Genomic DNA, 13,365 nt, shown 5'->3' on the forward strand with positions numbered 1-13,365 from the left:
GCCTCCCCCAGGACTCCCCTCCTGCACACCGCCCCTGGCACACGCCTCTCAGCTCCGGGCATTCTTCCTCAGGGAGTCTGCCTCTGCTGTGCCCTCAGCCCGGTCCCCAGGGGTCTGGAGGCTCCTTTGCCTCTCTCAGGTCTCTGTCCACGTGCCACCTCCTCAGGGGCCTCTCTTCCATGCCCCCCAACGCCCTTCACTCCTTCCCTTCTTTGCTTCTCCCCAGGTGCCCCTCACTCCTAGAATCACACTGTCTGCCAGTGTGAAAGCTGGCAGAAGCCCAGCGTGAAAGCTCAGGAGGGCAGGGAGATTTTGACTGTTTTGTTCTAGAAGCCCAGAGTCTAGAAGGTGACTGGCACATAGAGGGTGATCCGTAATTATTGGTCGAATGAAAACGAAAAAGGTCTTCTCCCTTTTTTTTCATCTTTTCCAGCAAATAATTATTAAGCATTTACTAGTGCAGGTGTTGGCCTGGGGCTAGATGCAGAGGGGAAGCTCTGTCTAGCTGGGGAGACAGAGCCAGGGCATTTGATGGGGCGAATCCGGGGGCTGGGGCCGGGGAGGCTGGGAAAAACTGGCCCAGCCTGAGTGGATCAGGCAGACGTCCCAGAGGAGGTGATGCCCAAGCTGAGCGCTGAAAGAGGGACTTGAGTTACTGGCATCCAGGTAAAGGAGGCAGGTGAGAAGGGAGGATGCTCCAGGCCAGCGGAAGGGCCTGCTTCCCTCCGGGAGGGCAGGGATGTGGCCCTCACAGCCTAGGGTCAGCCTCTGGTGCACAACAGGTGTTTGGTGAAAATGCTGAGATAGCTTGAGTCCAGGAGCCACACCTGATTTTGAGGAAGACAGTTTCAGTTCCCGGACAGGAACCCTGCTGTGGGGAGGTCAGCAAGGGCTCTGTAGGGTTCACAGGATCAGATCAGTTTTGAAATGGAAAGGATCCCACATGCTAGAGCCTCTGCCCCTGAGGGAGGAAGCGCCGGTTGCCTTGAGGATGCTGGTGGGAGGGAAGTTAGCAGAAGTCCACTCAGGGGACCACGGTGGGCTCTAGGAAATCAGGGCAGACGCGGAACATTTTTCTTTCTCTCTGTCCTGTGTCTGGCCCTCCCCATGCCCCAGCTCACGTGGTACGGGCCAAGGTTTGGCGCAAGACTCTGAATGGGGCCCAAGTAGCCCAGAATCAGGGCAGAGGCAGAGAGAGGTACCCCTGGCTAAGTGGCCGGCCAGGGCCCTGCCTGTATGGAGAGGAGCTGAACCTGGTCACGTACACTCAGCTCTGTGGGAGGGGCGGGACAGGGAGAGGCCAGTCCTGTCTCCCTGGGGCGTGGAATGTGGCACTTTGGGGGAGGCTGACCCTCTCCCTCCCCCACTGGTCTGGACCTGGGGCAGTTCCCCAGGACTCAGCGCTCCCTCCCCTCCCCCATGCTTGGTCCCTTTCCTGTCAGGCTGGTTTTTCCTCCCCGGGGGACTCTAAGAGGAACACCTGGGGTCATCCTGGGTCAGCCTGCTGTGTCCCACCTTCCCTGGGTTCCCACTCGTGGGAAGTGACAGCTGCACTGGGTCACTTGAGCTGCCGCAGAGCCTCGGTCCCCGTGACACCACCCACCTGGCCTGAGCAAACTGCTCCACAGCACCGCCAGCCATTTCTTGTCTCCATCCTTCACTCTATATCATCAATCCTGGGACTAAGTTCAGGCCCTCTTTAGCCCCAACGGGTTCTATCTCAACAGACCTAACCTGGTCTCCCCACCCCTGGCCATGCCTCGCTCATCCTACCAACCATTCAACACGTGGAACCCACGGCAATTTCTAAACTATGAAATTGACCACATCACATCCCTGGTTGCAATGACTTTCCACTGTCTTCAGGATAAATCAACCCTTTGGCCGAGAGTTACAGCCCCTGTGATTTCTCCCCTGGCTTTGCCCCTCCCCCACATGCCCCCAACTGAACTGAATGTCCAATGGCTCCCGAGCTGGCCCCAGCGATCCCACTCTCCCAGGACCTTCTGCCTGATAAACACCAACAGGTCTTTCAGCCTCTTGCTCAAGGGTGGTGCCTCTGTGAACCATCTTGCTCCCAGGCAGAAATGAGGGCTCCCTCCCTTTGCCCCCCTCCCCGCCTGCCCGCTGCTGCGTGGGAATTCACAGCACCCACACACCCGATTATACTGATTTGTATGAGGTCCATATGCCTACTGGTTCAATAGTTTTATATATATATATATATATATATATATATATTTTAAAATAAATTTATTTTTCGTTTATGATTTTTTTTGGCTGTGTTGGGTCTTCGTTGCTGAGCGCGGGCTTTCTCTAGTTGCGGCGAGCAAGGGCTACTCTTTGTTGCAGTGCGTGGGCTTCTCATGGCAGTGGCTTCTTTCGTTGCAGAGCATGGGCTCTAGAGCACATGGGCTTCAGTAGATGCGGCACGTGGGCTCAGTAGTTGTGGCTCGCGGGCTCTAGAGTGCAGGCTCAGCAGTTGTGGCGCACGGGCTTAGTTGCTCCGCGGCATGTGGGATCACTCCAGACCAGGGCTCGAACCCGTGTCCCCTGCATTAGCAGGCCGATTCTTAACCACTGTGCCACCAGGGAAGCCTGACTCAACAGCTTCAGAATGGTGGCCCATAGAGTGGTTACTCCCTCCAGCACCCCTAGAAACTCCCTCACAAATGTCTCCCATGTGCTCTCAAGGTGGCTGCTGGTTGCAGGCTCAGGCCGGGGTCACTCCAGCTCCAGCCCACCTGTCCACGTGCACTACCTGGGGAGGCTGGCTGCCCGTCGTGAGAACCCCCAGGTCCCTGCCAGAGGATGACACCAGATATTCCTAAGGCTTCCGATCCTTGGGGAACCAGAACAGAAGGGACCTTGCCCCCCCCCACCCCCGGGTCCAAGTTATCCGAGCTGAAGGAGCCCTCCTGCACCCAGACTCTTTCCACGTCCCTCTTGAAATGTTCTGTCATGGGACTTCCCGTGCTTCCACTACAGGGGGCATGGGTTCGATCCCTGGTCGGGAAACTAAGATACTTCATGCCACGTGGTGTGGCCAAAAAAAAAAGAAAAAAGAAAAGTTCTGTCGCCTTCTCTTCTTTTCCCTTCTCACCTTCTTGCTTCATAAAGAGGGAAATCAGAGCAAAGGACCCAGGAGTAGGGGCAGGAGCATAGAAACCTTTTGCCAGGGGCTCTTTTCTCCCCACATCTACTGCTCCTCTTTCCAAAACTTCCTCTCTCCTTTCCTAACCCAAGACTAGAATGTCAGAGTGTATGAGTGGGGACACAGAGGTCTGTGTTGTGGGTACGGGGAGGGGAAGAGGGATTTACTGGATTAAATATGGCCAGTTCTAAATGTCCATCATATAGTGTTTCCTAAGAAATTATTTTTAATTAGCAATTAATCATTTTTAATTAACTAGTAATACGTAAATACATTCTTGTTGTAAAAATTAGAATAGCAGGGCTTCCCTGGTGGCGCAGTGGTTGAGAGTCCACCTGCCGATGCAGGGGACACGGGTTCGTGCCCCGGTCCGGGAAGATCTCACATGTCGCGGAGCGGCTGGGCCCGTGAGCCACGGCTGCTGAGCCAGTGCTTCTGAAGCCTGTGCTCCGCAACGGGAGCGGCCACAACAGTGAGAGGCCCGCGTACCGCAAAAAAAAAAAAAAAAAAAAAAAAAATGAGAATAGCAGAGACAAGCCTGGGTTCCCCTGACTACTATCCTTCAATCAGCTTCTCTCCAAGGAAATCTCTGTTGTCAGTCTGGTGTGTTTCCTTCCTTATTTATGTGCTTACGTGCATATCCATATGCACTTGTAGAAATATCATCTTTTAAGTGTATGTCAGCATTAATTATATGTATTGCTCTCCCGCTGCTTTTATTTTACCCAGCAGCTGGTTCTTTAAGATTCTTCACGTGACTAAATATCGACACGACTCATTCTGTTCAATTCTTCTCCCGCCATGTGAATGTTACATAGTTCACTCAACTGTCTCCCTACCTGTTGTTGTTTCCGTCTTTCCTTTATTACAAATGATGCTTCAGAGAGTATCTTTTTATATGCCTCCCTGAATATATGAACAAGGGTTCTTTGGGGTAAATGCAGAAGAGTGGAACTGGGGCTTGCAGGGTGTGTGGAAGTTTTTAAAGAAAGACACAGACAAATCGCCCTGCAAAGTGGCGACTGCAACTTGCCTCCCGCTAATGTGCCTGTGGGAGTTCATTTGCCCACATCTTCCCCAGCACTTGACGTTATCAAACTTTGTAATTTTCCAGTCTAATGGGGAAGAGCGAATCTCCCATCTTCTCCTTGTTGCCCTTGGTTGGGCTGGGAGGGGAAATTGGTGCTGGGTTTTGGGGGTTTTTTTTTGCCCATGGGTCATAATTTCCCAACTCCTACTTTAGTTTTTATTTTTAATTTTATATTGGAGTATAGTTGATTAACAATGTTGTGTTAGTTTCAGGTGTACAGCAGAGTGATTCAGTTATACATATCCGTGTACATCTATTCTTTCCAGTTAACTTGGTGCTGTTTATAGAAACTTCTAGCTAGCCCTGTTCACAGTCCCATCTTCTACTTCTCCTTTCAGGGTCCCTGGTGCCCCAATTCCCAAGCTTTTGGGTTTTGTGTTGAGAATCTTCGTGCTTCTGTGAATTTCCTGCCCTCCCCTCCTCTGTCCCTTCCCTATGCTCCCGAGCCCTAGGTCTCAGCTTCCTCGTCTGCTTTTAGTTACCATTTTCGAGCTTTAAAATTTTTTGTGGCCATTTATCATCTTCTGTTGTCTCTTCTTTTATTCTTTTAAAATAGTCCTTTACTGTCAGCTTAACAGGGTTTTAGGAAGGTGCAAAAATGAATGTGGGTATTCAATCTACCACATTTAATCAAAACGAAATGTCTCTATAATCCCCTGCCAGACTGTCAGCTTCTTAGAGGCAGGAAAGGCTTGTATTTACTTCTGTATCCCAGCATCTAGCATCTTGCCTGGCAAATAGGGGACAGGACTTGATACACTTTTGCTGAATGGAGGAGCGAGTGAGAAAGTATTGATAGCTGAGCATCTTGTGCTGATGGTCCTTAGGAAGGGGATGTTGCTTAGGGAAGGGTTACCAGTTTACATGACAGGCAAGTCCATGAAGTCTTGCATCCTTTTCCTTTCTGTCCTCCAGCTTATCACTTCTGTTTACATACATGAGCCCATCTCCTCTTCAAGGCTGAACTTTGAATCTTGTTTGTATGACCCACTGACTGACCAAACAGATACTTGTGTATCCAAGCAGGGAGGACAAGTTGGGACCTTGGCAGGTGACGCTATGCCTTTCTCGACTTGATGACCCTTTCTCCAGACCAGTGGAAGAAATCACCTTAACCCCCAACTCATGAGAGGAGGGACAGCGTTAGTGGTTGGGACTACGGCTTTCGGGAGTTAAAGATCTGGGCTTGAATCCTGGGTCCACTATTTACTTGTGTGACTTTGGTCAAGTTAGTAACCATTTTGAGCCTCAGTTTTTTGGTCTATAAAATGGGGATGATAATACTTTAAGTCACAGGATTAGTTGAGATAATGTATACAAAGTGTTTAACCTAGAGGCTGGCCCAGTAGATGCTGGCTGTCATCATTTTCACCTTTGTCATCATTATCATCGTCGCCCTTATTGTCATAGTCACACCATTTCGTTCTACCCAGGGACTAGGACTCTCACTTCTTTCCAGTGGTCCCCAACCACTATTTCATTTCCTCAGGGATGATGAAAACTCCCCTACCTTGAATCCCTCCCCTCAGGGAACTGCAATCTGCATTTGCTCTAGTGTAAGAAGCTTCTAGGGTGGGTCCAGGTGGAGATGCCGAGAGAACCATTGGCCTCAGGACTTGGGCACAAGTTAGCCATGTGACCTCAGGAGAGTCACTTTACCTCTCTGAGCTTCCTTGGACTGGATCAACTTTTCTTGTGATATATGGATTATTCCTAGGCATTACCTGACAAAAGACGCCATGGTCCCGTATATTTTGGAACTGCTGATTAAAGGAAGTTAAATAATAATACTTAATATAATACATGTATATAATACATGATATACAATCAAATGATAAGTATTTATTGTGTTACATTGTTATTAAATAGTACATTGCCATCTATCTAATTAGCACCTATCTAACCACTGAAACAACTCCAGGAACTAGATTGTTATTATGATTATTATCCCTCTTTTACAGATGAAGGACTGAGGTTCTCACAGCCTTTAGTACCATGCATTGTGAATTTCCAAAAGGCAGTGGGGACAGCAGTGTTTCTGATCCTATCTGACAGCGGCCCCCCTTTCCCACAAGGATGTCGTGGGGCTGCGGCTCTGCAGCAACAAGTCAGGGGAAGGCTGGGCACTTTCCTCTCTGGGATCCTTTCATGCTCAAACATTCCCTTTTCATCACTCCTGACCCTGTGTGCCCCTCCTCTGCAGACTGTGGGTCCCCAGGCTGGAGATCAGGACTTGGGAAAGGAGCTACTCCGATCAGGTTCTACAGGTTCTTGCCCTCACTCAGCCAGGGGCAGTTCAAGGACTCTGCTCGTGGGCGGTCTGTTTACCTGTTTACCGCAGCTTGATTCCTCAGTTCCGTCTCTGGGGGTGGGGCGGTGGGGGGCAGATGTGCCAGAGAAGTGTTTAAAAGCCACACAACTCACGGTGGAAGGTGCTAGGCATTGTTCTGGCCAGAGAGTGGGAGCAGGGGACTGTCTTTGGGGTTAGCCTAGGATTTGGGGGGAAGAGACTCAAAGGAGTCATTTTGGAGCTGGGACTTCCTTGGAAGGGGGAGTGCAGCCTCTGTTGCACTCAGGACCCCAGGCCATGGGGCTGAGGGTTAAGAGGCTGGAAGCCAGAATCTGACACTCCTGGCTGTCCCTCTCGAAGCTTCTGTTTCCTCATCTGTAAAATGGGCATAAGAATACCTTTTCCACTGGGCTGCTTTGGGGATCCAATGAGATCTGAAAAGGCTTTGTAAATGGTACTTCCCTGCAGTCGGTTGTTCTTATGGCTTTGGGGTAGGGGGCTGGGACTCTAAGCTCTTCTGAAGTTTAGTGAACTCACAACCCGTTAATCTGGAGGAGAACTGCTGGTCCTATTCTTTGTTTCCTAATGCAAAGTCCCTTCCCAAACTCTCCTATCAGGCCACAGAAGCAGAGGTTCCCGCTGGGGCTTGGTGTGCCAGCAACCATCTGGCCCGTCTCCCCCTTCCCCTACCAGGAGCAGGCCTCCTCCTTCAGGCCAAATAGTGACTCACGGCAGATCAGCCCTGGCAGCTACAACCTTTGTGAAAGCCCAGCCACACCCTGATTTCAGGGCCAGCCTTGAATCTCCTTCCCCCTCGGAGCCCCGGGACCCACTTGCAGGTCTGATTCACTAGTTTGAACAGCCTCAGGCTGGCTTTCCTAGTGGCTTGGGGCTGCTCCTGGTGGGTTATGGGTGCGTGCGTGCGTGCGTGTGTGTGTGTGTGTGTGTGTGTGTGTGTGTGTGTGTAGGGGGGGTTTGGTGCCCCTGTTCCTGGATCAATTGGTGGCCAGAAGACAGTTTATTGGGGACAGGTTTCAGAGGCTGGGGACAAGTCTTCATTTAGCCACAGGTGACCCAGGTGATAATATGCAGAGAGGAGGCCTAAGATCTCACAGGAAACTGAGAGTAACTGACCCATCTCCCTACCACCCTGTCAAAAGGGCACCGGGCCTCTGTCCTGAGATTGGGTGGCTGCTCTGACATAAGGGTGCAAAGGAACTGCGGGGACAGTTCTGAGGAGGTGTGAGGTCCCTGCGGACAGGAACTGGGGTGAGGCTGCTTCAGGGCCCTGCAGTGTCTGGCAGGGGGGCCTCCAAGGAGATCATAAAGGTGGATGGAGTTACTGAGCTGGATGAAGAACGGGGCTGGGGGCTGTGTATGGAGCGGAGGGACCCCTTCCTCTGTTATCGAAACTCTCCACCTTGTGTGTGGGCGCCCTCCCTAGCAATCCAGTCATTCATCCATGTACTAGGACAGGACTGTTAGGCACAGGAGGATTCAGCCTACACCCTCCTTGGAGATGCTCACAAGGGCGTAGGGATTCCATCCTGTCTCTGGGCAGCAGGTGCTAAAAGTCTCATGGGCGGGCTTCCCTGGTGGCGCAGTGGTTGAGAGTCCGCCTGCCGATGCAGGGGACACGGGTTCGTGCCCCGGTCCGGGAGGATCCCACATGCCGCGGAGCGGCTGGCCCTGTGAGCCATGGCCGCTGAGCCTGCGCGTCCGGAGCCTGTGCTCCGCAACGGGAGAGGCCACAACGGTGAGAGGCCCGCGTACCGCAAAATGGGCGAGTTACTCACCTCCCTTAGGCTCAGATGCCTCACTACAGCATCACTTCAGTAAGTCTGCGTCGAATGCATGCTTTTGGGGTTGGAGGGTAGAGGGTTGTCCTGGCTGGGGGTGGGCATGGGTGGATGGTTGGTGAGAGTACTGAGTCGGGGGTTCGGCTCCCAGGTGGATCTCCGGCTTGAGCTCGGGATTCTGAAGGTGCCTTTTACAGTCCCGCTGCAGAACCCCTCCCAGCAGCTGTTCCCAGGAGCCTATTGTCACCTTGGGGCTTTGTATGGCCACAGCAGGGTGGGGCGGCTTTGTCTCAGGAGGCCTGGGAAGTTGCAGCTCAGAGCACCTCATGTGGGGGACTGAGGGGGGGGTCAGGGTGTGGGTGATCCCCAAGGGGCAGGTTCTGAGAGACTGTAATTCCCAGTGGGGCGTAGGAATCAGGTGAATGTACTTTGGGGGGCTTAATTTTGATCACAAGGAAGGGGCTCAGAATGTGATGGGGGGACTCTGAGTGAGGGATCACGGGGTGGGGGGCTGACGTCTCGGCGGGTACTCTCAGAAAAACTGTAATTCCTGGGGGGTGTCAAACTCTGGGTGATCTTAATGGGGGAGGGCCAGCATGTGAATTGCGGGGATGTCTAAGTGTACGTGTGATGGGGGTGAAGATCCGAACGAGTGTGCCAGCGGGGTGAGTGGCTGGGCATCGGAGTGGGCTGGTGTGGGGCAGCTCTCCGGAGGGCAGGAGCCTCTGGTCGCAGGGAGGGGAGAGTCGGAAGCAGAGCCGCCAGGAACTGACCAATGGGGAGAGCGCCCGTATTTGCACTCAGGAGCCTGCAAATTCCTGGGCCCTCAGAAATCCGCCCGACGCCGTCCCCCCTCCCCCGCCCAACCCCGGGCATAAAAGGCGCCAGGTGAGGGCCTCGCCACTCCTCTTGCCGACTGCAGCCACTCCGACCGGTGTCGCCCGCGTCCTCCTTCGCCATGACTTCCTACAGCTATCGCCAGTCGTCGGCCACCTCTTCCTTCGGGGGTCTGGGCAGCGGCTCCATGCGCTTCGGGGTGGGAGGCGCCTTCCGCGCGCCCAGCATCCACGGGGGCTCGGGTGGCCGCGGCGTGTCGGTGTCCTCCGCCCGCTTCGTGTCCTCGTCCTCCTCCGGGGGCTACGGCGGCGGCTATGCGGGCGCCCTGGCCGGCTCCGACGGGCTGCTGGCGGGCAACGAGAAGCTCACCATGCAGAACCTCAACGACCGCCTGGCCTCCTACCTGGAGAAGGTGCGCGCCCTGGAGGAGGCCAACGGCGACTTGGAGGTGAAGATCCGCGACTGGTACCAGAAGCAGGGGCCCGGGCCCGCCCGCGACTACAGCCACTACTTCAAGACCATCGGGGCCCTGCGGGACCAGGTGGGAGGCGGCCCGGCCGCGGGAAGTGCACCTGTCGCGTATACCCAGCCCCGCGGGCCGGGTGAGGCCCGAGGCGGGGGCGGCGGGCGCCAGAGCCACCTCCCGGCCGGGGCGGGAGCGAGGGTTAGGATGGGGGAGGGCCCGCAGGGTGGGGCGGAGGGAAGCCGGCCGGTGAGGAGGGGCAGGACCACGGGGCAGGAAGTGGAGGCCTGGTGGGGGGGAGTGGGTTAATGTGGGGGACTGGAGGGCGGGAGGAAGAAGGCGCGCCGGTCGGCTAGGCCTGGGAAAGCGGGGAGGAAGGAGGGGGAAGAGATGGGGCGCGCTGTGGGCTGCCCTGAGGTCTGGACCTGAGTCTCTGTGCAACAGGGAAATGCAAGAGTTTGGCCAGGGAGGAATCTGGTTCTCGCCGGGCCAGACCTGCCTTCTGCTGCCCCCGGTGTGAGGCCCTCTGCATTCCTTGTCTCCCGCCGGGCGGGTCTGGTTTCCATCACGCAGAGGCTGAAGCCCCTCCCCCGCCCAGGGGGCCACTGGGGACTTAGAGGAGCTCTAGGAAGAATGGGAGAGGCTAACTCTGGCCCCTGGGCAAGGAGGGACATAGGCTGTGGCCCCCGGACTGGGAAAGGAGAGACGAATGCTGAGCTTGTGAAGACCTCTGTGGAGAGGCCCCGTGCCGTGTGGGTGGAGACCCCAAGTCCCAGCTACAGCCTCTTGCTGGGAGGCCCTCAGGGTCCTTCGGGGTGGGGCTTGGTCTCTGCCCACAGGGAACGGCTCAGAGCTGGGATCTCGGTCCCGAAGAAATGTTTCAGAAGCCAGTGGGACATTAAACAGCCTCACACGTTGGGTCTCCAAACGCACAGTCCCCGCAGCGTAGGCCAGGGCCCACCCTGTGCCTGGAGTGCTGCTGGGTGCCAGGGGCCTGGACCAGACCCGTAGATGAGGGAGAGCTAGAGATGTAAACAACGAGCGTAGTGCTTTCAGACTTTATAAACTGTGACCCACACAAGGGAATACACTTTGCCTCAAAGAGGAGGCACAAAGTGTCGGCACATAATAGATGCTCGACAGAGCGCTTTCCCTTCCCCGAAGGCAGAGGTGCTTTGAGTGGGGGTCAGACCACAGCTCAGACCACAGCCCACCCCTGTGCTCCCTGCATCTGGTTTGCGGATCACTAGAAGTTGCCTCCCTACGAGCATTTAGAGTTTCCCTGGGTGCAGGTCGTGGAGCCTTTTCCCCCCAGGCTTACCTCCCTGCCCTTCCCGTTTCCCCCCTGGCTCAGCCTCCCTGGCGGTAGTTTCTCCCACTCCAGCTCCTGGGCCTGGACCCATTCCAAGGCCTCCCAGAGAGCAGGCTGATGGGCAGCCTGGGGTGGCTGAGGCTTTGGTCTCCAGGCGGTGGAGGCGCACAGGCGCGCACACTCCTTTGCTCTCCTCTCTCCTCTGGGAAGGAAGTGGGTGGATGGTGCCCACGTACGAACTGGTGCTAACCTCCTGCCTTCCGCCTTCCAGATTCTTGGTGCCGCCGTTGAGAATTCCAGGATGGTCCTGCAGATCGACAACGCTCGTCTGGCTGCAGATGACTTTCGAACCAAGTGAGTGTCTGTGCCTTGGGGGCTGCAGAAGCCAGGGCAGGGGAGGGGGCAATCTCAGGCCCTTATGGGGCTCAGTGCCGTGGGGGGAATGGACTCTGCTCTCACCCACCCAGGCTGGTCTGAAGCACACCCCATGCCCCCTGGGCCCCTGAACCCAGGGGAGGTGGGGAAGTCTTCAGAGGTGCAGAGGAAATGCTGGCCTGACTGCAACTATTTCCTCCGAAAGGTTCGAGACGGAGCACGCCCTGCGCGTGAGCGTGGAGGCCGACATCAACGGCCTCCGCAGGTTGCTGGACGAGCTGACCCTGGCCAGGACCGACCTGGAGATGCAGATCGAGAACCTCAAGGAGGAGCTGGCCTACCTGAAGAAGAATCACGAGGAGGTGGGTTTCAAGCTGGGCTTCCCATCCACCCCCGCCCAGCTTCCCAGAGCTGCGGACACTTTTCTTTATCCTGTATCCTCTGACCGTGGCCACATCTGCTGCACCCTTGACCTGGCCCTGAGTGTGTCATGTGGCTCCCAAGCGTTCCAGCAGGGAACGGTGGTGACCCCATCTGTACCCCAGTGCTGGCTCCTAGGTCTGCACCTGAAAACCAGACCCCTATGGCCTGGGGGATGGGGGCGTGACCTGGCTCAGGCCCAGCAGGCTCTGGGCCCTGACATGCCCATCTCTGCTGTATCTTTCTAGGAAATCAGTGTCCTGAAGGGCCAGGTGGGTGGTCAGGTCAGTGTGGAGGTGGACTCCGCTCCGGGCATCGACCTAGCCAAGATCCTGAGTGACATGAGAAGCCAATATGAGGTCATGGCTGAGAAGAACCGGAAGGATGCTGAGGCCTGGTTCACCAGCCAGGTATGGACGGGGAGGCAGGTGCCCCTTGGGGAGGTGGCAAGGAGAGCGGGCTTAATGCTCCCAGGCAAGGGTCTGCCTCAGCGCTTACTCCCTCTGCCTCCTCTCACTGCAGACCGAGGAGCTGAACAGGGAGGTCGCTGGCCACACGGAGCAGCTGCAGAGCAGCAAGACGGAGGTCACCGACCTGCGGCGTACCCTCCAGGGTCTGGAGATCGAGCTGCAGTCTCAGATCAGCATGGTATGTGCCCTCTGCCCTGTGGGATGCGCACTCGTGTCCTTGCGGCCTCGGGCAGCCTGGATGGTGGCTGGGCCCATGCCATCGCTGCACCAGGCTCTGCTGAGTCTCCTTCCCTCTCCCTGCCCTCAGAAAGCTGCCTTGGACGGCACGCTGGCCGAAACGGAGGCTCGCTTCGGAGCCCAGCTGGCGCAGATCCAGGCGCTGATCAGTGGTGTCGAAGCCCAGCTGAGCGATGTGCGTGCCGACACCGAGCGGCAGAACCAGGAGTACCAGCACCTAATGGACATCAAGTCCCGGCTGGAGCAGGAGATCGCCACCTACCGAAACCTGCTGGAGGGCCAGGACGCCTACTACAATGACCTGTCCACCCCGAATGTCCTCTGAGTCTAGCAACCTCCTGGCCTTCCTACTCTGCTGCAGAGGGATTCCCCTGGGTAGGGGCATGGGAGGGGAGGGACCCTTATCCCTGGCTCTCCCCCTGATCTTCCAATAAAACTTTATGGCCCAAGGGAGGAAGGACGTTGAGTTTGTTATTTCAGCCCATGGTGGGGGGGCCAGGCCTTGGCACTGTTTAGGTTTTATTGTTTAGGTTTCATTTGGACCAGAGTCCACGCTTTCCCAGGAAAGGGGAGGGAGGGCGCTCACAAACTCCAGCTGTTACAGTAATTCCTTTGCAGAGGTCTTCATGTATCTCACCTGTTCCCTAAAACAAGGATGTTTAATAAGCATTGCTCCCATTTTACAGAGGGATAAGCTAAGGCTCAGAGAGGCGAGGTGGGTTGTTGTATATATAACTGTTCTAACACATGGCAGAGGTGGGATTTGAAACTGGTTTTTGCTTCCAGATTTAGTTTTCTTTCCACTGAACTCACCCCAAGGGTTGGTGTGTGTTTGTGTATCTGTAATTAATGTTTACTGAGCACCTACTAAGTGCTATTTAATCAAACAACCCTGAAAGGTAGTATGAGTTGTATCCT

At 55.3% G+C, this 13,365-nt stretch overlaps 1 protein-coding gene across 1 annotated transcript; it reads left to right on the forward strand.

Annotated features, from left to right (window-relative positions):
* Nucleotides 1–9,228: 9,228 nt before the first annotated feature.
* On the forward strand, nucleotides 9,229–12,894 carry LOC132415297 (keratin, type I cytoskeletal 19). Its single transcript, XM_059998585.1, has 6 exons — nucleotides 9,229–9,711; nucleotides 11,217–11,299; nucleotides 11,526–11,682; nucleotides 11,989–12,150; nucleotides 12,263–12,388; nucleotides 12,518–12,894. The coding sequence occupies exons 1-6, from the start codon at nucleotides 9,292–9,294 to the stop codon at nucleotides 12,770–12,772; spliced, it is 1,203 nt and encodes a 400-aa protein (XP_059854568.1). The 5' UTR covers nucleotides 9,229–9,291; the 3' UTR covers nucleotides 12,773–12,894.
* The last annotated feature ends 471 nt before the right edge of the window (nucleotides 12,895–13,365 follow it).

Source organism: Delphinus delphis, chromosome 19 (assembly GCF_949987515.2).
Source record: "Delphinus delphis chromosome 19, mDelDel1.2, whole genome shotgun sequence".
In the NCBI taxonomy this organism is placed as follows: Eukaryota; Metazoa; Chordata; class Mammalia; order Artiodactyla; family Delphinidae; genus Delphinus; species Delphinus delphis.